A 27729-nucleotide genomic window follows, 5' to 3' on the forward strand; every position below is an offset into this window, starting at 1 on the left:
AATGCAACTTTCCCTTAAATAAAGCTTACCAGCCTCAATGGATATTGTGGATATCGCAATAATACAATAATCTTCCAGTATTTCATGTATATAATTTTTGCCGGTTCATTGAGAGTGCCAGTTGGTAAGTGCTGATTAAAACAAAGTTTGCTGTAATTTCAAATCATTGAGTTCAAACCTTTTGCTTATTTCTTTAAAATTGAAAAACAGGCCTTATATTGTACATTTAAGACAGATGCAAATGCTTTAATCTAGTCATTTTTCTTACATCTTTAAGGTCATGTACTTCATCAAAAACAGTATCTCACAAGCAGTTCCTTTCGTGTTCTCAGGCTGCCTTCAACATTACTTGTCCATCAAGCAGAAATTCAAACTGAATTATTTCAAAAGGTGGTTTGATAAAATCCATAAATATTAGTTCAAAATAGTAGACTTCTGAAAATTTATTTTCAAAGTTATACATCCAGTTCTTTAGCAAAGACCTCTTGGTTTATAGCTGTATCCCTTCTGATCACTCTAAACCTTCAAGCTAAAAATTATAATCCTGAAACTAAAATTTATATTCTGCAATGCATGAATCATGGACTAAGTATTTGCAACACTTACCTGCCAGAAGAAAATTAAAATGTATCACACATGATGGGTTATCATTTACAGTTGCAATTTAGCATGGTTGCTTTTAATATACTCACAGACTAGATTAATCAAAGTGACAAGGGTAGCCTTGAGGGAGAGTTCACTGAATGTATCAGAGATTGTTTCTTGGAGCAGTATGTTGTGGAACCAACCAGGGAGCAGGTTATTCTGGATTTGATACTATGTAACATGGTGGGATTACTTAATGATCTCATAGAAAAGGATCCTTTCAGAAGAATGATCATAGCATGCTAGAATTTCTAATTCAGTTTGAGGGTGAGAAATAGGTCTGGAATTAAACAAAGGTAATTACAAACTCATGAGGACAGATCTGACTCTAGTGGACAGGACAGGAAGACTAAAAGTTAAGACATTTGATAAGCCGTTAGCTGTTTAAGGAGATACTGAATTGTTTCCAATGAAGATATATTCCAGAAAGGAAGAAAGGTTGTAAGAGAGGGAAAAAAAAAATCATGGCTGAGCAAGGAAGCTAAAGATAATATAAAGACAAAAACCAAGACATACCATGTTGCAAAGGCAAGTGCCAGGCTGAAAGATTGGGAAACATGTAAAGATCAACACACGGTTACTGAAAATTTCATAAAAAGAGCAGAACATAAATTATGGAAGAAAACTAGAAAAATATAAGAACAGTTATCAAAAGCTTCTAATAGTATATAAATGGAATGAAAATAGATGTAGTGAATGTTGGTCCCTTGGAGGATGCCTTTGGGAAGTTAATAATGGGGAACACAAATAGCAGAGACACTTTGCTTCTGTTTTCATGGCGGAGGACTAGTATCATCCCAATTAAAACTGGTAATGCAGAGGTTATAGAAATTGAGGAACTTAGAATAATCATACCAGGGAATAAGTACTGAGCAAATTATTGGGATTGAAGGCAGATAACTCCCCAGGGCCTGATATCCTATAAGTAAGTGCCAGCAGTGATAGCAGATCCATTGGTTATAATAATTCAAAATACCCCTGGATGAGAGAACGGTTCCAGGGGATTTCAAAAATGTTAAAGTAACACCCTTATTAAAACAGGGAGGGAGGCAGAAAGTAGGAAACAGTCAGTTTAAGATCTGTCAATTTTTAAAATCTATTATTAAAGAAGATATTTGGAAAGTTAAAATAAAGTCCATCAGAATCAACATGATTTTATGAAGGGTGAATCATGTTTGACTAAATTGCTCATGTTCTTCAAATACGTAACAAGTGAGATCCTGTAAATGTAGTATATCTGGACTTACAGAATGAATTTGATAAGGTCCTGCATAAAAGGTTAGCACACTAAGTAAGATCCATAAGATTAAGGGTAATTATGAACTTGGACATAAGACTGGCTAAACAACAGAAAGCAGAGGGTCAGGATAAATGAGCCTTTTTCTAGTTGACAAGCTGTAACTACTGGGGCACCAAAGGGATTGATCATTGTGCCCAATGATTTACAATCTATATTAATGACTTGGATGCAGGGATTGAAGGTCCTATAGCAGATTTGCAGATGACAGTAAAATAGGTGGCAATGTAAGTTGCAGTAAAGAAATAAGAAACTTACAAATTAAAATGGATAGATTAGGTGAATGGGCCAAAACATGGCAGATGTAGTATAACATGGATAAGTGTGAGGTTATCCAGTTTGTTTGGAGGAATAGAAAATCAACCTATTATCTAAATGGAGAGAAACGTCAGAGTGCTTCAGTGCAGAGGGATCGTTTTTATTCACTCACTGCTGTAGGCCAGCATTAATTACCAATCCCTGAAGACAGTTAACAGTCAACCACATTGCTGTTGTTCTGGAGTTACATGCAATCAAGGCCTGATAAGGATCGCAGTTTCCTTCCCTGAAGGACATTAGTGAACCAGTTGGGTTTTCCTGACAATCGACAATGGATTCATGGTCATCATTAGACTGTTAATTACAATTCTTTTTTACTGAATTCAAATTACACCATCTACCTTGGTGGAATTTGAACCCAGGTCCCCAGAACATTACAAGGGTCTCCCGGGGAAGTCCCCAGAGGATCTTATTCATTTCAATTAAGTAACTTTTCATTCCTCCAAAATCAATGGACACAGGCTTGATCTGTCCAACCTTAGCTGAGTGAATCTTCACTGAACTGTTTCTATTGTATTTATATCCCTTCTTAATTATGGAGACCAAAACTGTACATGGTATAGTACAGTAAAACTGTATACTCCATGAATGATCTCATTGATGCCCTGTACAATTGCAGCATTACGTCCATTTGTTCATCCTTTCACCTTGCAATAATATTCTACCATTTAAACCTGGAAACAAAAAACAAAGACATGCATATATAAGTATCTACAACACCAAGAAGAACAACTGTGTGCAAAATGGTTCAACTTCTTGCAGATAAAACACTCTAAGTTCACAATTGAAGACTTCCTCCTCTGTGTGGATCCCCTGATGGAATATAAGGTCTGACAAACTTAAGAAGGACTGTTACACACTTTGCAGGGAAAAGGTTTTCCTCTCTGGGTGTGTTGGTGTGCACAGAAGGATGTTGAGTCAGAGAATGATTTCTTGCACATTTAGCATGATTAGAGATTCTCAACTTTGTGAATGTATTTGTGCACACAGAGGTTTCCTAGCTGTGAGAATGATTTGTCACACACCTCACACGTGAATGGTTTCTCCCCTGTGTGGATGTGCCAATGTTTCAGCAGGGCTGATGATTCTGCAAAGCCCTTGCCACACACCTTACACTTGAATGGCATTTCCCCAGTGTGAATGCATTGGTGGGCACGGAGGTTTGATGATCTCAAGAATGATTTGTTACACACTTGACACGTGAAAGGCTTCTCTCCAGTGTGAGTCCGTCGGTGTCTGTGGAGGTGCGATGAATCTGAGAATAATTTGTTACACATCTCACACTTGAACGGCTTCTCCCCAGTGTGAATGCGTTTGTGTCTACCAAGTGTCGATGACTGTGTGAAAGTTCGATTGCACACGTCACATTTATAGGGTTTCTCCCCTGTGTGAATCAACTGGTGTCTCAAGAGATCAGAGGTTTGGTTGAAAGCCATCTCACAAAATTCACATTTGAAGGGTTTCTCCCCTGTGTGAATCCTCTGGTGTATCAGGAGAGTTGAGGATGTTGCAAAACCTTTATTACAAGCCTCACACTTGAAGGGTTTCTCCCCTGTGTGGGTTGTCTGATGTAGCAGGAGACTCCTTAACTGTGTGAAGACTTTGTCACATACCTCACACTTGACTGCTTCCTCCCCTGTGTGAATGCGTTGGTGTGCACGGAGGTTTGTTAACCATGAGAAGGATTTATTGCACATCTCACACTTGAATGGTTTCTCCCCAGTGTGAATACGTTGGTGTTCGCGAAGGTTCGATGACTGCCTGAATGCTTTGTCACAGACTTCGCATGTGAATGGTTTTTCTCCCGTGTGAATACGTTGGTGGTCACGGAGGGTCGATGGCTGTGAGAATGATTTGTTGCACACCGCACATGTGAAAGGTTTCTCCCCCGTGTGGATTCGCAGGTGCACACGGAGAGTCCATGACTGCGAGAATGATTTGTTGCACACCTTACAGGTGAATAGATTCTCATTTTTCTGAATGCACTTGTGCACACGGAGATTTGATGATTGTGAAAAGGATTTGTCACACACCTCACACGTGAATGGTTTCTCCCCTGTGTGAATACGTTGGTGTTGAACAAGTGCTGAAGGCTTTGTGAAAGCTCGGTCACAGAACTCACATTTGAACAGTTTCTCTTCCATGAAGCTGTTCTTGTGTTAACAGGTTGGACAATAAACCTTGTGTGTTAGGTGATTCTATGAGCTTGTGCAGTTCTCCTCACAACCTCACATTTGAATAGTCTCTCATCAATAGGAATGAGTCAGTAGTTCATGAGGTTCATACACTTCTTCCCAGCCTCACCCTGACCGATCATCCTTTGCCAAACCTTCAGAAAGTTTGGTTCTAATGGAAGGCTCCATACCACTGACCAGTTTCAGATCTGGTGATATATCAAATGCTCCTGACCCAATCCAACATCCAGATGATGGTTTCACTGCCCAACTTCCTCTGTGTTGAGCAATGTTACAGAGGGACTGGATTTCTCCCCATTGTTGTGCAGTTGTTTCTTGGGTAATGGTCAGCATCTAACTGTGGTGTTTATCCTCTCTGATTCTCTGGTGTAGTACAATGCAATCCTTCTGTAAAACAGGAAAATGAAGCATGATTTCCTTCAAATCCCACTCCTCCTTTGCTGAAGGGGCTGACTCCTCAGATAGAAACTATTCTATAGAGAGTGCCAGTCTGTAATTCCCCAGTGTGGGAATCATATCCAAATCTTTTCTTCTTCCTCACCTGACAGTTACACACCTTCTGTTTCTAGCAGGGACACGAAATAGTGACCAGAGCAGACAAGGTGGCTACTTTCTTTCCTCTACCCATACCCCAACTTTCCAGACACCTTGAGGGCAATAGAAAAGAGTCAAGTGCAGTGTAAAATGGGTTATAGTTCACTATGAGATTAAGTCATGTTGGTGAACACCAGTATTACCCTTAGAGAATGTGTTTAGTGTAACAAAAAGATAAATCTGATTAAGAAATTTCATCCACTGATTTCAATTTATTTAAAGAAATAAGACTTAGCATGAATTTCTATAACTGAGGAAATATTGCTTCAGTGTAGCTGATTGAAGGGTTCTGGTTTACCTTGAGAAATCAGATAATTTGATACACTAAAGGGCGAGGTCTTCAGGTAAAATCTTTAACAAAGCATAAAAAGACATTTTAATAAATGTGTTACCAGGTATGACAGCTGAATTGTTATGGAGCTGGATTAACAATACAGATTGTGGAAAGATGGAAATTTCTGGAGAAACTCAGCAGGTTTGGAAGCATCTGCAGAGAGACAGAATCAGTTAACATTTCATTTCCATTGATCCTTTGTCAGAATTGTAGAACAGAGTTTGGCTGCAAAAATGGATAGCTCATGGGAAATTTCCTGACTTTCTAGACCCATCTCGGTGCAAAATGTCCAATTAAGTCCTATTTGCAATTCGTGAGGAGAGAGTGAGATATTGTCAGGTCTGCTTCTACTGGATGCAAATTGAAGTAGACCAATTTCAAATGCCGAAGCAAGCTGGTTAAAAGGTCCACCTTTATGCCATCTCATTTTTTTTTAAACATTTGTGGCCTTCAGCCCTTCCACACTGCCTATCTTCCCTCTAAACTGCATGTGCGCAGCCACTCCAACATTCCATATCAGCTGTGGATCACAGCAAAAACGTCCAGTTCCAGACCTCAGAGATCTGTGCAGATGAAAAAGAAATTAAAGGGAATTCTGACTCGAGCACCTCTACGCCATGATAATTAACTGCCAAAATCATATTCCCACCTCTCATGGCCCTCTTTATCCCAACCCTTCCACGATCCTGAGCAATTAGCTTTCATATGAACTAACTAAATATTCACCATAGGCAGACCTCAGCAGCCATGCTAAGCAGAAAGAAAATCAAGACATGCATCTTCACCACGACTGAAAGACTCCCGGATTAACAATTTCTTTTAGAACCCAAAATGTGGGAGGCCTGTCACAAATCTGGCGCTGACCATGTTCACCAAGGGGTGGCGAGAACAGGAATCCTGAAAATCCCTACAGTGTGGAAACAGGCCATTTGGCCCAACAAGTCCACAGGGACTGTATGAGGAGCATCCCACCCAAACTCATCCCCCTACCCTATAACCCTGCATTTCCCATGGCTAATCCACCTAACCTACACATCCCTAGACATTATGGGCAATTTAGCATGGCCAATCCACGTAATCTGCACACCTTTGGACTGTGGGAGGAAATCCATGCAGACACAGGGAGAACATGCAAACTCCACACAGTTGCCTAAGGCTAGAATTGAACCCCGGTCTCTCTTGCTGTGAAAAAGTAGTGCTAACCACGTGCCACCCTAACTGTAAATGGGTTGTCCTTCACACGTACGAAGTCAATGCATATGTGAAACAGCAGCTGCCTTCAGTCAGATACAACGTTCTCTTCTGGGACTTAACAAGAGAGGGTTAAACTCTTCTTTAGAGAGGTGAGGTAGGCTTTTGGATAGGTTCAAGGTATGTTTTGGAGAGATACAGTGATCTTTGGAACTGTTAGAAGTCGACATGTATGTGTGTAAAATCAAATCAACTCATTGGAATAGTGAGGTTCAGGCATGAACTGTGGGTGTTTGATGTGGCATCCACTGAATGGGCAGAGGAATTTGTGGTATGGGCAGTGAGGACTGAAGGCTTTTTTTTTTGCTTTTTTCTGTTCAAGCTATGAATGGAAATGTCCAGTTGTCAAAGGATTCTAGAGGGAACTGTAAAGGTACACCAGGCCAGACAAAATGCCAAAGCATTGAGGTGAACCTTTCCCACAGCCTACCTCCATGAACTTTTTCCAGGTTTGTAGCTCTGATTCAAACAAATACCCACTCCTGTGGATTGAAAATTCGTGTGTCTAGAGCTCTTTCTCCCAAGTTGTGAATTTTCCCAACTCTGTGCTTGAGAGTGAAAGTTTCGACAAAAGTTCTGAAAATGTAATGTATCCTTCAATATAATTTACCTCTTATGTAATTAATGCATTACGACCATATATTCATAACTCTACTTCAGGCGGGTAATCAATCACTATCCTGATTGACTGTCAATCAAATTATGAACTTCAAATTCCCCCTTTGAAATTATTTTAACTTTGGGCAGCATCCAAGCACTCACAACGACACAATGGCAACCCTGAGGGAAATGTCAACAAAGAAGTGCTGGAACTGATGGAACACAATTTATTTTTCATCTCTCTCTGACAGGAAAGTCTGTGTTTTCTTGAAATTTAAATGGATGGGGATTTAAACATTTCACATCATTAGTTACAGAGAACCCTACCCACCATTAAAAAGCATAGAAATGGAGGCAGGAATCCAATATCCAATTACTTCCCATCATTTTGGAAGCTGCAAGAAGTCTCCATGATTGTTGCGAATATCTGGCCCTTTGAGTTTAAATCCAAACACAGAAGGTTACACAGAATCACAGAAATATTACTGTGCAGGCCATTCAGCCTATTGGCATGAGGGAATAGAATCAATGCTACCACAATCTCCTATATTTTCCCAATACGGCAGACCATTACCATCCAAAAATAACGTCTGATGAATGGCTTAGTTGAACCTGCTTCCACCACATTTTTTAGGCAGCATATTACATACCTTAACTATTCGCTGTGTGAAAAATGTTTTCTTATATCATCCTTACATATTTGCACATTGCATTAAATTTATGTTCTCGTTCTTGTTTTTTTGATGAGCTAGAACTATTTCTCCTTATCTACTCTGTACGGCATGCTCACAGTTTTGAAAATTTCTAGCAAATCTTCTCTCCGCCTTCTTCTTTCCAAAGGGAGCAGTCCCAACTTTTAGAAAGAATCCTCATAACTGAAGTTTCTTATTTCTGGAACCATTCTTGTAACTTTCTTCTGCACTTCCTCCAACGTATTTAATATATATATATATATATATATATATATACACACACACACACCTTTCTATAATGTGGCATCTACAACTGTACACAAAACTCCAGTGAACATTTTGCAAGTTTCTTGTACAAAGCAACATCACCTCCCTGCTTTTATGCTCTATGCCTCTACTAATAAAGCTGAGAACACTATGCTTTATTTACTGCTTTCTCCATCTGTCTTGCCACTTTTAATGATCCATGCAACTATACACCCAAATCCCTCCACTTCTACACTTCCTTTAGAATTGTTACCCCCTATTTAATATTGTCTTTCAGTGTTTTCTGATCAAAATGCATTATCTCACACTTGATGCACTGAAACTCATCTGCTACCCACTTCATCAACTTATCAATGTCCTTTTGGAGTTCCACACTATTACCCACACAGTTTCAAGTTTAGTGTTACCTGCAAACTGTGAAATTGTCCCCTGCACATCATTAATATATATGAGGAGAAACAAGGGCCCCAATATCAACTTCTTGAGGGTCTCTACCATAAAGTTTCCTCCAGTTTGAAACATATACATTGGCCATGCAGTTTGAAGAAAAAGTGTCTCTGGAAATATTGTTTGATAATTTTGATTGTTGAATGATTATTTAGGTATTTATTAATGGTAAAGTCCTAGGGAATGTTTCTGAACAAAGAGACCTTGGAGTGCAGGTTCATAGCTCCTTGTAAGTGGAGTCACAGGTAGATAGGATAGTCAATAAGATGTTTGGTATGCTTTCTTTTATTGGTCAGAGTATTGTGTAGAGGAATTAGGAGGTCATATTGAAGCTGTACAGGATATTGGTTAGGCCACTAATGGAATATTGTGTGCCAATCCTGGTCTCCTCCCTATCGGAAAGATGTTGTGAAACTTGAAAGGGTTCAGAAAAGATTTACAAGGATGTTGCCAAGTTTGGAGGATTTGAGCTACAGGGAGAGGCTGAACAGGCTGGGGCTGTTTTCCCTGGAGTGTCGGAGGTTGAGGGGTGACCTTATAGAGGTTCACAAAATTATGAGGGGCATGGATGGGATAAATAGACAAAGTCTTTTCCCTGGGGTCGGAGAGTCCAGAACTAGAGGGCATAGGTTTAGGGTGAGAGGGGAAAGATATAAAAGAGACCTAAGGAGCAATTTTTCACACAGAGGGTGGTACATGTATGGAATGAGCTGCCAAAGGATGTGGTGGAGGCTGGTACAATTGCAACATTTAAAAGGCATTTGGATGTGTATATGAATAGGAAGGGTTTGGAGGGATATGGGCCGGGTGCTGGAAGGTGGGACTAGACTGGGTTGGGATATCTGGTCGGCATGGACAGGTTGGACCGAAAGGTCTGTTTCCATGCTGTACACCTCTATGACTCTATGACCATAATGTCTGTTTTCTATCACTCAGCCAACTCACCTTCATTCCCCTACGCCCTCGGATTAATGAGTTCAACACGCGCCGAGATATTGAGCAATTCTTCCGCCGCCTTCGCCTCCGTGCCTACTTTCACAACCAAGACTCCCGCCCACCCTCTGACGACCCCTTCTCCCGCCTCCAACACACCCCATCCACCTGGACACCCCGTGCTGGCCTCCTACCCGCCCTCGACCTCTTTATAGCCAACTGCCGCCGTGACATTAACCGACTCAACCTGTCCACCCCTCTTACCCACTCCAACCTCTCACCCTCAGAACGTGCAGCCCTCCACTCCCTCCGCTCCAATCCCAACCTCACCATCAAACCCGCAGACAAGGGAGGCGCGGTGGTAGTTTGGCGCACTGACCTGTATACCGCTGAAGCCAAATGCCAGCTCGCGGACGCCTCCTCTTATCGCCCCCTTGACCACGACCCCACCTCCCACCACCAAACCATCATCTCCCAGACCATCCAGGACCTCATCACCTCAGGGGATCTCCCATCCACCGCCTCCAACCTCATAGTCCCACAACCCCGCACCGCCCATTTCTACCTCCTGCCCAAAATCCACAAACCTGCCTGCCCCGGCCGACCCATTGTCTCAGCCTGCTCCTGCCCCACCGAACTCATCTCCCAATACCTCGACACGGTCCTGTCCCCTTTAGTCCAAGAACTCCCCACCTACGTTCGGGACACCACCCACGCCCTCCACCTCCTCCAGGATTTTCGCTTCCCCGGTCCCCAACGCCTTATTTTCACTATGGACATCCAGTCCCTGTACACCTCCATCCCCCATCACGAAGGACTCAAAGCCCTCCGCTTCTTCCTTTCCCGCCGCACCAACCAGTACCCTTCCACTGACACCCTCCTTCGACTGACTGAACTGGTCCTCACCCTGAATAACTTCTCTTTTCAATCCTCCCACTTCCTCCAAACTAAAGGAGTTGCCATGGGCACCCGCATGGGCCCCAGCTATGCCTGCCTCTTCGTAGGGTATGTGGAACAGTCCATCTTCCGCAACTACACTGGCACCACCCCCCACCTTTTCCTCCGCTACATTGATGACTGTATCAGCGCTGCCTCGTCCTCCCACGAGGAGGTTGAACAGTTCATCAACTTTACTAACACCTTCCATCCCAACCTCAAATTCACCTGGACCATCTCAGACTCCTCCCTCCCCTTCCTAGACCTCTCCATTTCTATCTCGGGCGACCGACTCAACACAGACATCTATTATAAACCAACTGACTCCCACAGCTACCTGGACTACACCTCCTCCCACCCTGCCCCCTGTAAAAATGCCATCCCATATTCCCAATTCCTTCGTCTCCGCCGCATCTGCTCCCAGGAGGACCAATTCCAACACCGCACAGCCCAGATGGCCTCCTTCTTCAAGGACCGCAGATTCCCCCCAGACGTGATCGACGATGCCCTCCACCGCATCTCCTCCACTTCCCGCTCCTCCGCCCTTGAGCCCCGCTCCTCCAACCGCCACCAAGACAGAACCCCACTGGTTCTCACCTACCACCCCACCAACCTCCGCATACAACGTATCATCCGCCGCCATTTCCGCCACCTCCAAACGGACCCCACCACCAAGGATATATTTCCCTCCCCTCCCCTATCAGCGTTCCGCAAGGACCACTCCCTTCGTGACTCCCTCGTCAGATCCACACCCCCCACCAACCCAACCTCCACCCCCGGCACCTTCCCCTGCAACCGCAGGAAATGTAAAACTTGTGCCCACTCCTCCACACTCACATCCCTCCAAGGCCCCAAGGGATCCTTCCATATCCGCCACAAGTTCACCTGTACCTCCACACACATCATCTATTGCATCCGCTGCACCCGATGTGGCCTCCTCTATATTGGTGAAACAGGCCGCTTACTTGCGGAATGCTTCAGAGAACACCTCCGGGCCGCCCGAACCAACCAACCCAATCACCCCGTGGCTCAACACTTTAACTCTCCCTCCCACTCCACCGAGGACATGCAGGTCCTTGGACTCCTCCACCGGCAGAACACAACAACACGACGGCTGGAGGAGGAGCGCCTCATCTTCCGCCTGGGAACCCTCCAACCACAAGGTATGAATTCAGATTTCTCCAGTTTCCTCATTTCCCCTCCCCCCACCTTGTCTCAGTCGGTTCCCTCAACTCAGCACCGCCCTCCTAACCTGCAATCCTCTTCCTGACCTCTCCGCCCCCACCCCACTCCGGCCTATCACCCTCACCTTGACCTCCTTCCACCTATCCCACCTCCATCGCCCCTCCCCCTAGTCCCTCCTCCCTACCCTTTATCTTAGCCTGCTTGGCTCTCTCTCTCTCTTATTCCTGATGAAGGGCTTATGCTCGAAACATCGAATTCTCTATTCCTGAGATACTGCCTGGCCTGCTGTGCTTTGACCAGCAACACATTTGCAGCTGTGATCTCCAGCATCTGCAGACCTCACTTTTTACTCAGTTTTATATCTACTTTGCTACTATCCCTTTTATACCATGACCCATAACTTCCCTCACAAATCTGCTGTGGGTCACTGTAACAAACATGTTCTGGAACTTATATCACGTGAACAGCAGTACCTTCATCAAGCCTTTCTGTTACCAATCAAAAAACTCCAAGTTAGTTCAACACAATGTATACTTCAGAAATCCATGCTGACTCTTCCTAATCAACTAACCTTTTTCCATGTGACTTCTGATTCTATTCCAAATAATTGTTTCAAGAAATTTTCCCACCACTGAAGGTAAACTAGTTTGTTTGTAATTGCTGGGATTATCCTTAGAGCTTTTTCCTGAACATGACTGAATTGTTTGCAATCCTGCAGTCTTCAGAGAACTTCCCCAAGTCCAGGGAAAACTGAAAGATTACAGCACAAGCAATTTTTATCATAACTTCCTTCAAAATCTTTCAATACATCTCGTCTGGTATCTTGTCAATTCTGAGTGTCAAAAATCTATCCAAAACTTCTTATTAAATTTGAACATCTCCAGTGACAGTTTCTTCATCTGTTACCATGGCCTGGACAGCATCCTACCCTTTTATAAAAGTAGATGCAAAATATTAATTTAATACCTGTGCCCTTGCCTCTGTCTGCAGATCCCCTTTTGGTCTCTGATCAGCCCGACGCTTCCTTTAACCACTCTTCTGATCATTTATGTACCTATGGAAGACTTTGTGATTTCTGTTTACATTAGCTGCTAGTTTTTTCTCATAGTTCCACAATGGAAATAGGAACAGGCATAGGCCCTAACCAGTCCCTTCAGCCTGTTCCACCATTCAATGCTGGCTGGTTTGTGGCTTAAATCCATATACCTGTATTTTGGCTCATATATCTTAAAACCTTTGCTTAACCAAAATTGCATCTATCTCAGATTTAAAATTCACAACTGATCCAGCATCCTTTACTTTTTGTAGAACAGAATTACAAACCTTTACCACCCTTTGTATGTAGAACTGTTTCCTAAAATCTCTTCTAACTGTTTGGTTATAATTCTCCTCTAGTTCTAGAATCCCCAACAAGTAGAAATACTTTATTTTTATCTAACCTGTCTTTTCCTTTTAATATCTTGAAAACTTTGATCAGATCACCCCTTAACCTTCTTTGCTTCTCTTATTTGCACTCTCACCTTTCCCCTAAACCTGTGATATTCCTATTGGTTCTCACATAACAAAAGCAGATTATTTGGCTTGACAGGTCCATGCTGGTGGGTCTCAGCTGTACTTTCTCTATAACTCTTGGTGTCATTGTTTGTCAAAAATCTATCTAACTCAATCTTGAATATAGTCAATGACACAGTCTCTGCCGCTTTTTGAGTAGGGGAATCCATTGAATAATAACAGTAAGAAAATAAAATTCTTTTAAATTCTATCTTGAAGGGAGACCTCACATTTAAACTGTGTGACTGGTTCTATTTTCCTTGGTAATTGGAAACATCTTCCCAATATTCACCCTATAAGTTTTTCTCTGGTTTCAATATATTTCAACAAGATTACCTTTTTCTCTTCAAAGCTCCAAGAGGTACTAGTACAAGCAACTTCATGTTTCCTTATAAGTTAACACTTATTCTCAAAATAATCTTATCCAAACTGCAATTACATCCTTTCTGAACCACAGAGACCAAAACCATAGACAGTATTTCAGATGTGATTCCACCATGGCCCTATGTGGCCTTCTGAGAGTGCATCCTTACAACTGCTCCCATCTGACAGTGAAGTACATCCTCAGGTAGAAGTCATGTTTCAGTGACGCAAAGCCCTAGTTTGACCACACCTGGAATACAGGTAGCAATTTTGCACACCTCACTACAGGAAGGAGATGTTAACCTTGGAAGGTGTGCAGTGTTGATTTGAAATGAAACAAGCTGGGGATAAATTCCCAATGTTTAGAAAGTTAAGGTGTAATAAAATCAACATTTTTGAGATATGACAGGGTGAATACAGATCAATTATTTTGATTGGTTGGAGAAGATAAAGCCAGGTCATCATTTAAAAATCAGAGCCAGACCTTTCAGGGATGAAATGAGGAATTACTTTGACACACTAAGTGTGGAAGAAGATTTGAACTCACTTCCACAAATCATAATGGATGGACAGCATAGTCATTTTGTGGTTAGCACTGCTGCCTCACAGCACCAAGGACCCAGGTTTGATTCCCTTCTTGGGTGACTGTCTGTGTGGAGTTTGCACATTCACCCCGTGTCTGCATGGGGCGGGGGGGCTTTCCTCTGGGTGCTCTGGTTTCCTTCCACAATCCAAAAGTATGCATGCTAAATTGCCCATAGCGTTAGGTGCATTAGTCAGGGGTAAATATAGGGTGGGGGAATGGGTCTGGGTGGGTTACTCATCGGAGGGTTGATGTGGACTTGTTGGGCCAAAGGGCCTGTTTCCATACTGTCGGAAATCTAATCTAATAATATGTGGAATGTGTAATGTGTGAGACTGATTGAATTTTGCTCATCCAAGGTCTATGACCATAAGATAGAGGAACAGAATTAGCCCATTTGGCCCATGCAGTCTGTTCTGCCATTCAATTATGGCTGATATAGTTCTCAACCTCATTCTCCTTCCCCCCCATCACCACTGATCCCCTTATAAATCAAGAACCTATCTATCTCTATCTTAAGTACACTCAATAACTTGGTCTCCACAGCCTTCAGAGAGAATGAGTTCTTCAGATTCAATACGTTCTCGTTGAAGAAATTCCTCCTCATTTCTAAAGGGTCTACCCCTAATGCTGAGATTGCGCCCTTGTTTGAAGGGATGGGAGAAAGGGCAGAAATATAGAGCTTGATCACAGAACCACCCTGATCTTGTTGAGTGTGGGACATACTTAAGACACTAAATATCCGATTTCTATTCTGACATACAATCTCCCACTCCCTCAACACTGCACTGCACCTACCCATGCTTCCCCACCCCCCCCCCCCCATACATCTCACCAAGGCAAAAATTCCCTCAGAGGAACTGTAAAATGATGGTCGACTAGATAATAATTAGCTTCCGACACACATACGGAATTCAACACGAGGAAATCAGTAAGAATCCCCAGACACTCTGCATCTCCCAGATAATTACATCTCATTTTCTCATATTCAGTAATGAGCCATCAACAAAGTTCAGGCTGGAAATCAGAATGAAAGTGCTTCCAATAAACGCACCCAATATCCAACACAGTTTCTGTCAAACAGTTCAGCACAAAGCACCGAGTAAACAGCTCTCTCAGCTAGATCTTCTCACACAGCATAAGGGACATTTCCACTCCTGATTACCCACAGGATAGTCAGACTGCCTGAAGATTGGTGTGGATATTCTGGGATACAATTTATATAAAAGCTACTCCTTCACTCACCATCTCCTCACTTGGTTTTCAGTCCCTATAGGAAGTGAACCAGCTCTGGAAGAGGAAGAGGAGACAATGGGCAGAGTGGGTGGGCTCTCTGATTGACGTCTCTCTCAGTCAGTCCAAATATTTCTGTTAAAAATCACACAACACCAGGTTATAGTTCAACAGGTTTAATTGGAAGCATGCTAGTTTTCAGAGCGCTGCTCCTTCATCAGGTGATAGTGGAGGACACAATTTATAGCAAAAATTTACAGTGTGATGTAACTGAAATTATACATTGAAAAATACCTTGATTGTCTGAGTGTAAGGATGCATATGTGCTTTGGGGGAGGGGGGCAATGCACGGTAGAGTATGTCACATCATTATAGCGTTGTGTGCTCTGCACAATCTCAGCAGGTAACAAGGCAATGTGATAGATGCTGAGGAGCAGGGAGAACAGGAGCAATTTTGATTAACATGCAAGTGGTTTGTTATATTCTGGAGGCAAAATGCATCTTCTGTTCATTTGGTTTCTGTTTGCTTTTGATGATTATAATAAAAAGATAATCTTTTACATTTTTTGAAGGTCTCTCCGTGGTGGTTTCCCCACTGAACAATGATCAAATGCTGGTCTACACTGGGGAAAGAGTAGCGATGACTGGAGAGAGCAGGAAGAGTGGATATGCCTAAGGCTGGCTAAGCTAGATGGCCTGGTGGTGGTACACAACTCCATTTTATCAACCCAGTTGCTGCATATGAGGGAGTGTCAGCCATGCCATAAACCGTGTAGGTTTTGGCTGCTGTCCATAATGCCAGTGTGTGTTCAGTATTAAGGCTGAGGTATCAAGATGGCATTGGCACCAGAGATGCCACTCTATTCCAGGATATGTGTACATCAATGATTTCTTCCACCTGTGGTGAGTGGGAGAATTTGGCTAGCATCGGAGAGGTGCAGAGTACATAGTTAATGAGGTGCATTTGGTACAATTATGGTGAAAAAGCCTTACTAAGGCTCAGAGAAAAAAACATTCCAAGAACCATGATGAAATTAACTCAGCCAAAATATGATAAGATTCAGTCCAAGACAATGCTGACACTGATAGCTCAAATCATTTGCTATGTTAGAGCAAATTGAACATTCAGGATTCCAATTTTGAGGGGAAAAAACATTCTGTACTAAGCCTTGGGACTTAGAAGGTGAATCAACTACAATGAAATCACTGAATATGTTCAAGACAGAAATTGATAGACTTCAAGGGATTTGAAGATGGAGCAGAAGATGGCTTTGAGGTAGATGATCATGTTATGATTTGTATGAATGGTAGAAAACGCTTGATGAACCAAATGGCTAACCCTTGCTCTTAGTTCTTATTTTCCGATAAAATATTGAGTTATTGTCAACCATGTCTCAGAGAGCACTCTCGTTTCTGAGTCAGAAGGTTGTGAGTTCAGATCTCAATCCAAAGATCTGAACAGTGTACCAGTCCAAGGTACCATCTCGCTGAAGAGTTATAGAATCACAGAAATGTACAGCATGGAAACAGATATTTTGGTCCAACTTGTCCATGCCAACCAGATATCCTAAATTAATCTAGTCCCATTTGCCAGCATTTGGCAATTATCCCTGTAAACCCTTCCTATTCATGTACACATTCAGAGGTCTTTTAAATGTTGTAGTTGTACCAGTGTCCACCAGCTCCTCTGGCAGCTCATCTCATACTCTGTGTGTGAAAACGTATCCCATATGTCCCTTTTAAATCTTTCCCGTCACTTCAAACCTATGTTGTCTAGGTTTGGACTCCACTACTCTGGGAAAAAGACCTTGGCTATTCACCCTATCCATGTCCCTCATGATTTTATAGACTTCTATAAGATCAACCCTCAGTCTCCAAGGAAAATAGCCCCAGCCTGTTCAGCCTGTCCCTATAGCTGAAACATTCCAATCCTGGCAACGTCTTTGCAAATTGTTTCTGAACCCTTTCAAGTTTCACAACTTGCTGCAACTATACAAAAGTCTAGTGAGGCCGCACTTGGAATATTGTGTGCATTTCTGGTCGCCCCATTACAAGAAGGTTGTGGAAGCATTGGAAAAGGTGCAAAGGAGATTTAATAGGATGTTGCCTGGTCTGGAGGGAAGGTCTTATGAGGAAAGGCTGAGAGACTTGGGTCTATTCTCGTTCGAAAGAAGAAGATAAGAGGAGATTTGATAGAGACATACAAGATGATTAGAGGATTAGATATGGTAGACAGTGAAAGTCTTTTTCCTAGGATGTCAGCTTGTACAAGGGGGCATAGCTAAAAATTGAGGGGTAATAGATTTAAGACAGATGTCAGAGGCAGGTTCTTTACTCAGAGAGTGGTAAGCACGTAGAATGCCCTGCCTGCCAATGTAGTTAACTCAGCCACATGAGGGAAATTTAAACAATCCTTGGATAAGCACATGGATGAGATGGGATAGTGTAGAGGAGTGAGCTTAGATTCATTCATAGGTCGGTGTAACATCAAAGGCAAAAGGGCCTGTTCTGTGGTTTATTGTTCTGTGTTCTAACATCCTTCCTATAGCAGAGAGACCAGTATTAAATGCAGTATTCCAAAAATGGCCTAACCAACGTACATTACAGCTGCAACATGACCTTTCAACTCCTATACTCAATGCACTGACCAATAAGGGAAAGCACACCAAATATCTTCTTCGCTACCTGTCTACCTGCAACTGCACTTTCAAGTAAGAACAAGACTGCACTCCAAAGTCTCTTTGTTCAGCAACACTCCCTAAGACCTTACCATTAAGTGTATAAGTCCTGTCCTGATTTGCCTTTCCAAATGCAGTATCTCACATTTATCTAAAATAAACTCCATCTGCCACTGCTTGGCCCATTGGTTCAGCTGGTCTGTTTGGCCTCTCAGGTGAATGTAAAGATCCTGTGACACAGGTTAGAGAAGAGCAGGGGATGGTATCCTTTTGTCCTGATTAATTTAGATCTTGCAATCAATTTGAAACAGATCATTTGATCATTGTCACATTTCTGTTTATGGGAGCTTGCTGTCTGCAAATTGACTGCCAAATCACAACAGTGGCTATATTTCAAAAGTATTTAATTGGATTTAAATTACTATCATTTTTACCTGAATTTGTGAACATTGATATTTAAATGCAAGTCATTTTTTTCAGGAAATATTCTGCTTCCTGTGAACTGTAAATTATAAATCCATTGATGTGGAAAGTATCCCAGCTGACAGTAATACTGACCAGTGTACATTGTACAGGACTCTTACTCAAGGATCCTGAATATTAGTGAATAGGAACACAACATGCTGATAAATTATAAAGAGTTTGGGTTAAGCCAAAATTTATTATGGATTACAGATCTATACTGAAAGCGGAAAGAACAGCTGAAAAACAACATAATATTCAGCCTACAATAACAAAACATTTGCAAATGATTCGATGTTTCCCAGGACATAAAATGAATCTTGCAAGTGTGTAAGGTGAACATATCACACTTTTATTACATTGAGCTATGATGAACTGTGGCAACTCAGGTCTGTAGATACTCATTCTACTCCCTCACCATACTCAGGACAGTAGTTTTCCTAGACAGAAAAATACAGAAATAAAAACGGGGTATCTAAAGCTAGAGTAGCCTGGATGACTAAGGGTAGTGATGAAAAAAAAGGAAGAAAAGGAGGCACATGATGCACTCCAGAATAATAATAGCAATAAATATCAGGAAGAATATCTCAAATATAGGAGAGAGATTAAGCCTGGAAATACGGAAGGCAAACAAGAAGGAGGAAAAGATGGCATGCTGTGCTGAATCAAATTTGTTCGAACATATTAGTTGTAAAAGATTAGGAAAGGCCCATAAGGAACAAGTAGGATAAGCTGGTCATTGAAGCAAAGGTATTGCAGAGGTACTAAATGAGTACTTTTCTTTTGTGTTTACCAAATTAGAAAATGGTGACAACAGCCCATTTGAAAATGTGGGTATTGAGCAACTGAGCAGAACAATGATAGATAAAGATGAGGAGCTAAAAAGACTGGTAGCACTCCAGATACAGAAGTTGCTAGGCCCGAATGGGATATTTTGCAGATTACTGAGAGAGGTAAGGGAGAAAATCGCGGAAAAGTTGATAGAAATCTTCCAGGCTTCTCTGAACATAGGATTAGTCTCAGGGCACTGGAGGATTGCAAATGTGACACTGTTGTTTAAGAAAGGTTCAAAGGATAACCTAGGAAAATATAGACTTATTAGCTTAACATCAATTGTGTGAAAACTGAAGAAGACCATAATACAGGATAAGATAAATATACACTTAGTGGAAAATAAGTTATTACTAAACAGTCAGTATGGCTTGTCAAGAGCAGGGCATGTCTGACAATTTAATTGAGTTCTTTGGTGAGGTGACACAGACAGTGGAATGAGGGTAGTGTTTTTGATATTGTTATTTGGACTCTCAGAAAGCATTTGATGCAGTACCATGTGGTAGGTTGGTGAGCAAATTTAAAAGCATGGGATTGATGGGTTCTTGGCAGCATGGATCGGAAGTTGGCTAAATATAAGGAACAAAGCATTGGTACTGGCAATTCTCAGTCTGGAGACAAGTTGAAAGTGGTGTTCCCCAAGGATTGCTTTTTCTGATTTACATATGCAATTTTGAAATGGGTATTTAGAGTAAAATCTCTACATCTGTAAATGAGAGAAAGTGCTAAGGAGAATAGTGAATTTTACATGTTGCCAAATGGGCAGACACATGGCAAATGAATTTCAATACAGAGAAATGTGAGATAATAATTTTGGTAGAACATACATGGAGAGACATTACAGTTTCAATCGTACAACTTTGAGGGGAATACAAGAGCAGAAGAACTTCAGGGTTCAAGTGCTTGATTCTCCTGATGGTGGCCAGGAAAGTTAAAACAGTGGTCAGAAGCTTTATAGGATCCATGGGTATATAAATAGAGACAGAGAGTATAAAAGCAAGCAATTGATGCTACCCTTTAAAAATCATTGGTCAGACCATATTTGAAGTATTGTGTTCAATTCTGGGCACCTTACTTAAGGAAGGTTGTTAAAGTCCTGGAGAGATTACAAAGGAGGTTTACCAGAATGATACCAGGAATGAGGCATTTTAGATACAAGGTAAAATCAGAGAAATTGGGTTCATTGTCCTTGGAGTAGTGAAGATTAAGAGGTGATTTTATTGAGATATTAAAAACTATGAACAATTTTGACAGGGTAAAGAAGGATATTCTGCTTCTATTAGCTAATAGGCCAGTAACTAGGGTTTTAGATTGTCAAAAATTGAGAGCTAGGAGTGAGAGGAAGAGAAATGTCTTTACTCAGAGATTTGGAATGCATTGCCTGTGAGAGCAATGAAGGTTTCAAAAGAGAGCTGGATATATATTTGAAAGTGATGAATTCAGAGAAGTACAGAGACTGGGCTGGAAAACGGGACTAGCTGGGCAGCTTATTCTGGAGCAGGTATAGACATGGTAGGTTGAATTGCCTCCTCCAGTGCTGTAAAATTCAATCAATCTAATCACCATGGTATTAACCAAACACCTGTCACCTGAAGAGGGTCTCTCAAAAGTCAGATCACCAACTAAAGCAGTGTCTGATTCTACCTCAAACCCACTTGTGAGAGCTGGCTCATTTTACTAACATTTTACTAACTTAGTGGGCGGCACGGTGGCACAGTGGTTAGCACTGCTGCCTCACAGCGCCTGAGACCCGGGTTCAATTCCCGACTCAGGCGACTGACTGTGTGGAGTTTGCATGTTCTCCCCGTGTCTGCGTGGGTTTCCTCCGGGTGCTCCGGTTTCCTCCCACAGTCCAAAGATGTGCGGGTCAGGTGAATTGGCCATGCTAAATTGCCCGTAGTGTTAGGTGAGGGGTAAATGTAGGGGTATGGGTGGGTTGCACTTCGGCGGGTCGGTGTGGACTTGTTGGGCCGAAGGGCCTGTTTCCACATTGTAAGTAATCTAATGTAATCACACACACACACACACTCACATCAGGGGAAACTCTCTCAAAATAATGTAGACAGAAGTTTCTTTAAAATCCCTTTAGTCTGGATCTCAATTCTGATGGTCAAAAATGACACCGAATTTTGGTAACACAGGATGGAACCTGTTTCCAACTTACAAACCCACCAATGGTTACAGAGATCCAATGATCACATGAGTACATGAACCAATCGGTTCCATTCCTGGAAGATCCTTTCTTCCCCCCCCTCCACCAGGCGAATTTGACAGTGTTTTCTAATTCCCAACTCCCTGCTCTTTGTCCTTCTGTGCACCACAATGTTTCTGTAGCTATCAATCTGGTTTGTCATTCAACTATATCAGCATTCTGTGCTTCAAATTACCTTTACTCTCATCCTTTTGGTCCATCTTCCTGCTGCTAATGTTGAAGGCAAAAAGATTTGAGTATATCTTGCTCACAACTGATTTCACCAGAATTGTTTGATCCACATCAAGAACTAGTGGTCCTGCTTTCCTCTGTCAAAAGTGCTCATTACTCTCGGACCATCCTGAAGAGAAAAGATAAACCACAGCCTCTCCTCCCAAAACCAGTTGTGTCCTTGTGGATGTTACATGCAAATGGTGCAGAGCTCTGTTGAGATTCTACCTGGAGAACTTCATTCATTTCTGGGCACTGCACCTGAGGAAGGATATAATAGTTTTGGGGGAGTGCAGCATGGATTCACCAGAATGCCTGGGATAAAAGGTTTAAATTATCTGTACAGACTGAGTTTACATTCCCTTGAATGTAGAAAATTAAATGGCGAGCTAACTGACATGTTTAAGATTAATAAGCAAATGAGTAAAGTAGTTCATGAGAAACGATTCCTCTAGTGGGAGAGTCCAGAACAAGGAGCAGAGCATTAAAATTAGGGAGAGAGTGTTCAGCAAAAAGGGGACTGGAAATCTTGCCCCACGGAAAAAACCTGTTAAAGCTGGGGCTCAACTTAACATTTCAAAACTGAGACTGACAGATTTATTGCAACAAGTAGGTAAAGTTAAGATGCAGATCAGCCATGATCTAACTGAATGGTGTCACAGGCTCAAGGTATTATTCCAGTTCCCACATTCCATAAGTTACTCTCGAATACTCTCTTCACTTACATTTCCAACAAAAACTGGTCAATATCATCTTCTTCAACCACCAGCTGAGCTTCCAATCACATATCCTCTCCATCGCAAATGTCACCTGCTTCTCCCTCTGTAATATTTCTAATTCCTGATGAAGGGCTTTTGCCCAAAACGTCGATTTTCCTGCTCCTCAGATGTTGCCTGACCTGCTGTGCCTTTCCAGCACCACTCTGATCTAAATTCTGGTTTCCAGAATCTGCAGTCCTCACTTTTGCTTAACATTCCCAATTTCCAACACCCACCCCATATTAGTCCATCTACTGTTGAAATTCTCATCCATACTATTGTTTCTAGATTAGATCATTTAAATGTTCTCCCATCCAGCTTCCCATCTTCCATACTCCGTAAACCTCATCTCAGCTAAAGCTCTGCACTCTCTATCCTAACTCTCATACCTATCTCCCCTGTGCTCACTGGTTTTCACTGGTTCTCAGTCCCACAGTGTCTCCAATTTAAAATTTCCATACTTCCAATACAAATTGCTGCATGACCTCAGCTCCTCTGTATTTCTGTCATCTCAAACTCATCTCCCTCTGAAATCTCCAATGGATGCAGCACAGGAATGGTGATGTTGATCGGAGGAATGGCCTAGTTACATTATCTCTTGGTTATTAACAGAGAGACTCAGCTGATGTTTTGGGATCCAGGTTTGAATTCTACCAATGGCAAATGGTGGATTTTGAATTCAATAAAAATCTTCAATTAGGAGTCAAATGATAACTATGAAATGATTGACAGGAAAAACCCATTTGATTCACTAATGTGCTTGAGGGAAGGAAATCTTGTCATGCTTACTTGGTCTGGCCTACATGTGACTCCACACCAACAGCAAAGTGGTTGTTTCTTAAACTCTCTGTGGACACCAGGACCTATGCTGACCGACAAAGATTTTTAAAATATATTCTTTTGTGGGGCTTGAGTATTGCTGTCAATGTAGGAGAGGTTTGAGACAGACCCTGCTGAAACAGACAGTGCTTTGGAACCACAGCTCCCCTGGAGGGGAAACAACACAGACAGCTCTCAGTGCAGCGGAAGCAGGTGACCTGGCTCCAGGATCACATTGAATCATTGGTGTCTGCTGGGGGAGGAGGAAAAGGTGAAACAATCCTGACACGTGACTCCCCCATCTCTGGTTTGTCTCCCATGTGGGTTCACTAATGATCCAGAAGGTCCGACAATTGTATAAAGGCTTTATTAAACAATTCACACCAACAAGAGTTTCTTCACCCTGTGTGAATGGACCAGCAGATACACTAACCATGTAAAAGCCTGTCACAAACAGTGCACCTGAATGGTTTCTCAATGCCTTGATCCCATTGGTGCTTCAGAAGATTGGAGGAGTTTCATGAAGAGTTTCACTCCAATTCCAGGAGGGTGAAGATGTGATGAAGGCTTAAACCACACACTTTGCATGTTACTGGCTACTCCCCTGTGTGAATGCACAAGTGATACACTGTTCAAAATCCTCATTACACACCTCACACTTAAAGGGATTCTCTCCAGTGTGAATCTTCTGGTGTGTCAGGAGACCAGAGGATTGAGTGAAAGCTTTATCACAAACCTCACACCTGAAGGGTTTCTCCCCTGTGTGAATCCTCTGGTGTCTTAGAAGGGTTGTAGAGGCCGCAAAACCTTTGGCACAAATCTCACATCTGAAGGGTTTCTCCCCTGTGTGAACTGTCTGATGTCTAAGGAGGCTTGACAATTGTCTGAAGGATTTAGCACACACATTGCACGTGAATGGTTTCTCCCCTGTGTGAATGCGTTGATGTACACGAAGATTCATTAAGTGTGAGAAGGATTTATTGCACACCTCACATGTGAATGGTTTCTCCCCCGTGTGAATACGTTGATGTGCATGAAGATTCGATGACTGTGAGAAAGATTTCCCACAAACCTCACATTTGAAGGGTTTCTCCCCAGTGTGAATCCTTTGGTGCATCAGGAGCTCGGAGCATAGCGTGAAAGACATCTCACACACTTCACACCTATACGGTTTCTCTCCTGTATGAATCCTCTGGTGCATCAGAAGCCTGGTAGATGTTGGGAAAGCTTTATCACAAACCTCACATTTGAAGGGTTTTTCTCCTGTGTGGATTGTCTGATGGGCCTGGAGGTGTGATAACTGTGTGAAAGCTTTGTCACACACCTCACAGGTGAATGGTTTCTCTCCTGTGTGAATGCGTTGGTGAACCCGGAGGTTCATTAAGTATGAGAATGATTTGTCGCACACCTTGCATGTGAATGGTTTCTCTCCTGTGTGAATGCGTTGGTGTTCGTGAAGAGTTGATGGTCGCGAAAACGTTTTGTCACACACCTCACATGTGAATGGTTTCTCCCCTGTGTGAATACGTTGATGTTTACGGAGTGTTGATGAATGTGCAAATGACTTATTGCATACTTTGCATGTGAATGGCTTCTCTCCTGTGTGGATACGTTGGTGTACACGGAGGTTTGATGACTGTGAGAAGGATTTGTTACACAGTTCGCAAGTGAATGCCTTCTCCTCTGTATGCATGCTTTGGTGTGTTTGGAAATTTGAGGACTGTGAAAAATCTTGGTCACACATCTCACATTCAAATAGCTTCTCTTCCATGTGGCTGTAGAGCAGATGCACCTTGTGCATTAGAAGATTTTACAAGGCTGTGGAGCCCTCATCACACTTGAACAGCTCTCACCTACATGAGTGAGTCAGTTCATGAGGCTTGATGAATGACTGAAGCTCTAACCACATTTGGACCCACTCAGATTCCTTCCCAACCTCACCCTGTTCGATCACCTACAACCGAACCTTCAGAGGGAAGGCTCCACACCACTACTGAGTTTCAGATCTGATGACAGATCAGAGTTCCCCTGACCCAATCGATTTCCAGCTGATGGTTTCACTGCCCAAACTTCTTTGTGTTGAGCAATGCTGTGAAGTAATTTGGTGTCTTTCCACTGTTGTGCTGTTGTTCCTTGGGTGACAGTCAGGATCTATTGGCAGTGTCTATCCTCTCTGTATTCTCTGGTGTTAAACAAAGTAATCCCTCTGTAAAACAGGAAAAGGAAACATGATTTCCTCCAACTCCTTCTCTTTAAACAAGTTCAAGTAAACTTACCATTCCCTACCTAACTGATGAATGAATACTTCAACATTTTCATCATTACAAGGGAGTAGACTGTGGGCAGATCTCAAAACTGGGTGTCCATAAGGTACAGTGAACGATCAGCAGCAGCATGATTGTATTCCACCAAAGTCTCACAGCCCGGCACAGTCCTAATTCCATGATTATCATCAAACTAGGAGACAGACAGGTTAGGAGCAATGTTGGGGATATGAGGGGCAGACTAAACATCAAGAGTAACCAGTAATAAACAGAGTTAAACAGCCCCACAGCCAAAAGATCAAAAAAAGCTATGTAGTCCCGTCAGATCCTGTTAAAAATTGTGGACCACCAATCAAACAACAGTAAACATTCATACCTCCATTCACAGTCATTAAGGGGGCCAGCATACTATAGTGAGACACAACGTTAAAGTGTCTTCAGGAAAAAATATCAAGTAGATGATCAAAACCACCTCCTCCTGACACCCCTCTGTCTCCAGACCATTTTTATCCTCTGCGCAGTCAAGAAAGTCAAGGTGTCGAGACGATCACTCCCCACTCACATAGATAGGAATGTTGGCAGCAACCGATTCCTGATGAAGGGCTTATGCCTGAAACGTCGAATTTCCTATTCCTTGGATGCTGCCTAACCTGCTGTGCTTTAACCAGCAACACATTTGCAGCAGCAACACTGATCAGTCTGTACAGTATCAAGAACACAGCTGTTCCCCTGATCACAGCTGCCCCATAGGACTTAATCCCATTAGCACACCATCCAGCAATGTTACATCACCAGAATATTCCAGTATATTTCATGTTCAGTACTGAACATTAAAGGATTTAATCTATAAAAACTCTGTTTATTCACACACTGAATATGGAGTCTTTGACATTTGCGTGGGTTTTAAGAAATAAGATTCTCTGATAATTTCAACTCTGGAACCTTATGTAACAGTGCAGTCCTTTCACAGTAATGATGTCACTGTGATGTCTTCAAGAAACTATTCCCCATATTAGTGAATGATTTGATTGATGAGACAGCACAATTTCAAATCTGCTGATGAATCAATGGCATCATGTAAACATGAGAGGCAGATTTTTCAAGAGTGAAATGAGGAAACACTTGAACACAAGATTAAAACTCACTTCCACAAACAATGTGAGACATCAAGTGTGAGATGGATATATTTTTATTCAGTAAAGGTTTGTAAAGGGAAATGGCAGGAATATTGATCTCACTCTGAGGTGGGAATACTCGAGACACAAGATGTCTGAATCCTATTCCTGTGTACAGCCTCCTCAGCACACTCTCCAAGAAAGCAGCTCTCTTCAGTACTATCCCAGCAATAGGGCAACATTTTCTTAGGGGAACTGTATAAATTACAGTGCACAGAATAATGACCAGCTCCCAAAATACATACACACACAGAACTCAACAACAAGAAATCAGTAAGAATCCTCAGACACGCTGCATCTCCCAGGTATTTACACCTCACCTTCACATATTCAGGAATGAGCATCAACAAAACTCAGCCTGGAAATCAGAGGGAATCCAATAAACACACTCAATATCCAACACACAGCTCCAGTCACAGTTCAGCACAAAGCACCGAGTAAACAGCTCTCTCAGCTGGATCTTCTCACACAGCATAAGGGACATTTCTACCCCTGATTACCCACAAGATAGTCAGACTGCCTGAAGATTGGTGTGGATATTATGGGATACAATTTGTATTAAAACTGCTCCTTCACTCACCATCTCCTCACTTGGTTTTCAGTCCCTATAGGAAGTGAACCAGCTCTGGAAGAGGAAGAGGAGACAATGGGCAGAGTGGGTGGGCTCTCTGATTGACGTCTCTCACAGTCAATCTAATTATTTCTGGAGCAACGTGAGTTTCCTGAAACTTGGGAAACTGACCGGTGAAATGAAATCGACTTAGAGCAGCAGATCAGGTGGGGATTTAAACTTGTCATTGTCCCATCTGAATAAAACCTCACATTGCAGCTGCCGTCTCAGTTCCCTTGGTAAATATTTAGAACACAGAACAATACATCGCAGAACAGGCCTTTCG

General features: G+C 42.3%; 1 protein-coding gene across 1 annotated transcript; it reads right to left on the bottom strand.

Moving 5' to 3' along the window:
• Positions 1-257: 257 nt before the first annotated feature.
• Positions 258-27454, bottom strand: LOC132832866 (zinc finger protein 721-like). The gene is made up of 3 exons (XM_060851059.1): positions 27414-27454; positions 24047-25600; positions 258-4377 (listed from the first exon to the last, which is right to left on the bottom strand). The coding sequence occupies exons 2-3, from the start codon at positions 25193-25195 to the stop codon at positions 3211-3213; spliced, it is 2316 nt and encodes a 771-aa protein (XP_060707042.1). The 5' UTR covers positions 25196-25600; positions 27414-27454; the 3' UTR covers positions 258-3210.
• Positions 27455-27729: the final 275 nt, after the last annotated feature.

This window comes from Hemiscyllium ocellatum, chromosome 35, assembly GCF_020745735.1.
Source record: "Hemiscyllium ocellatum isolate sHemOce1 chromosome 35, sHemOce1.pat.X.cur, whole genome shotgun sequence".
NCBI classification, from domain to species: domain Eukaryota; kingdom Metazoa; phylum Chordata; class Chondrichthyes; order Orectolobiformes; family Hemiscylliidae; genus Hemiscyllium; species Hemiscyllium ocellatum.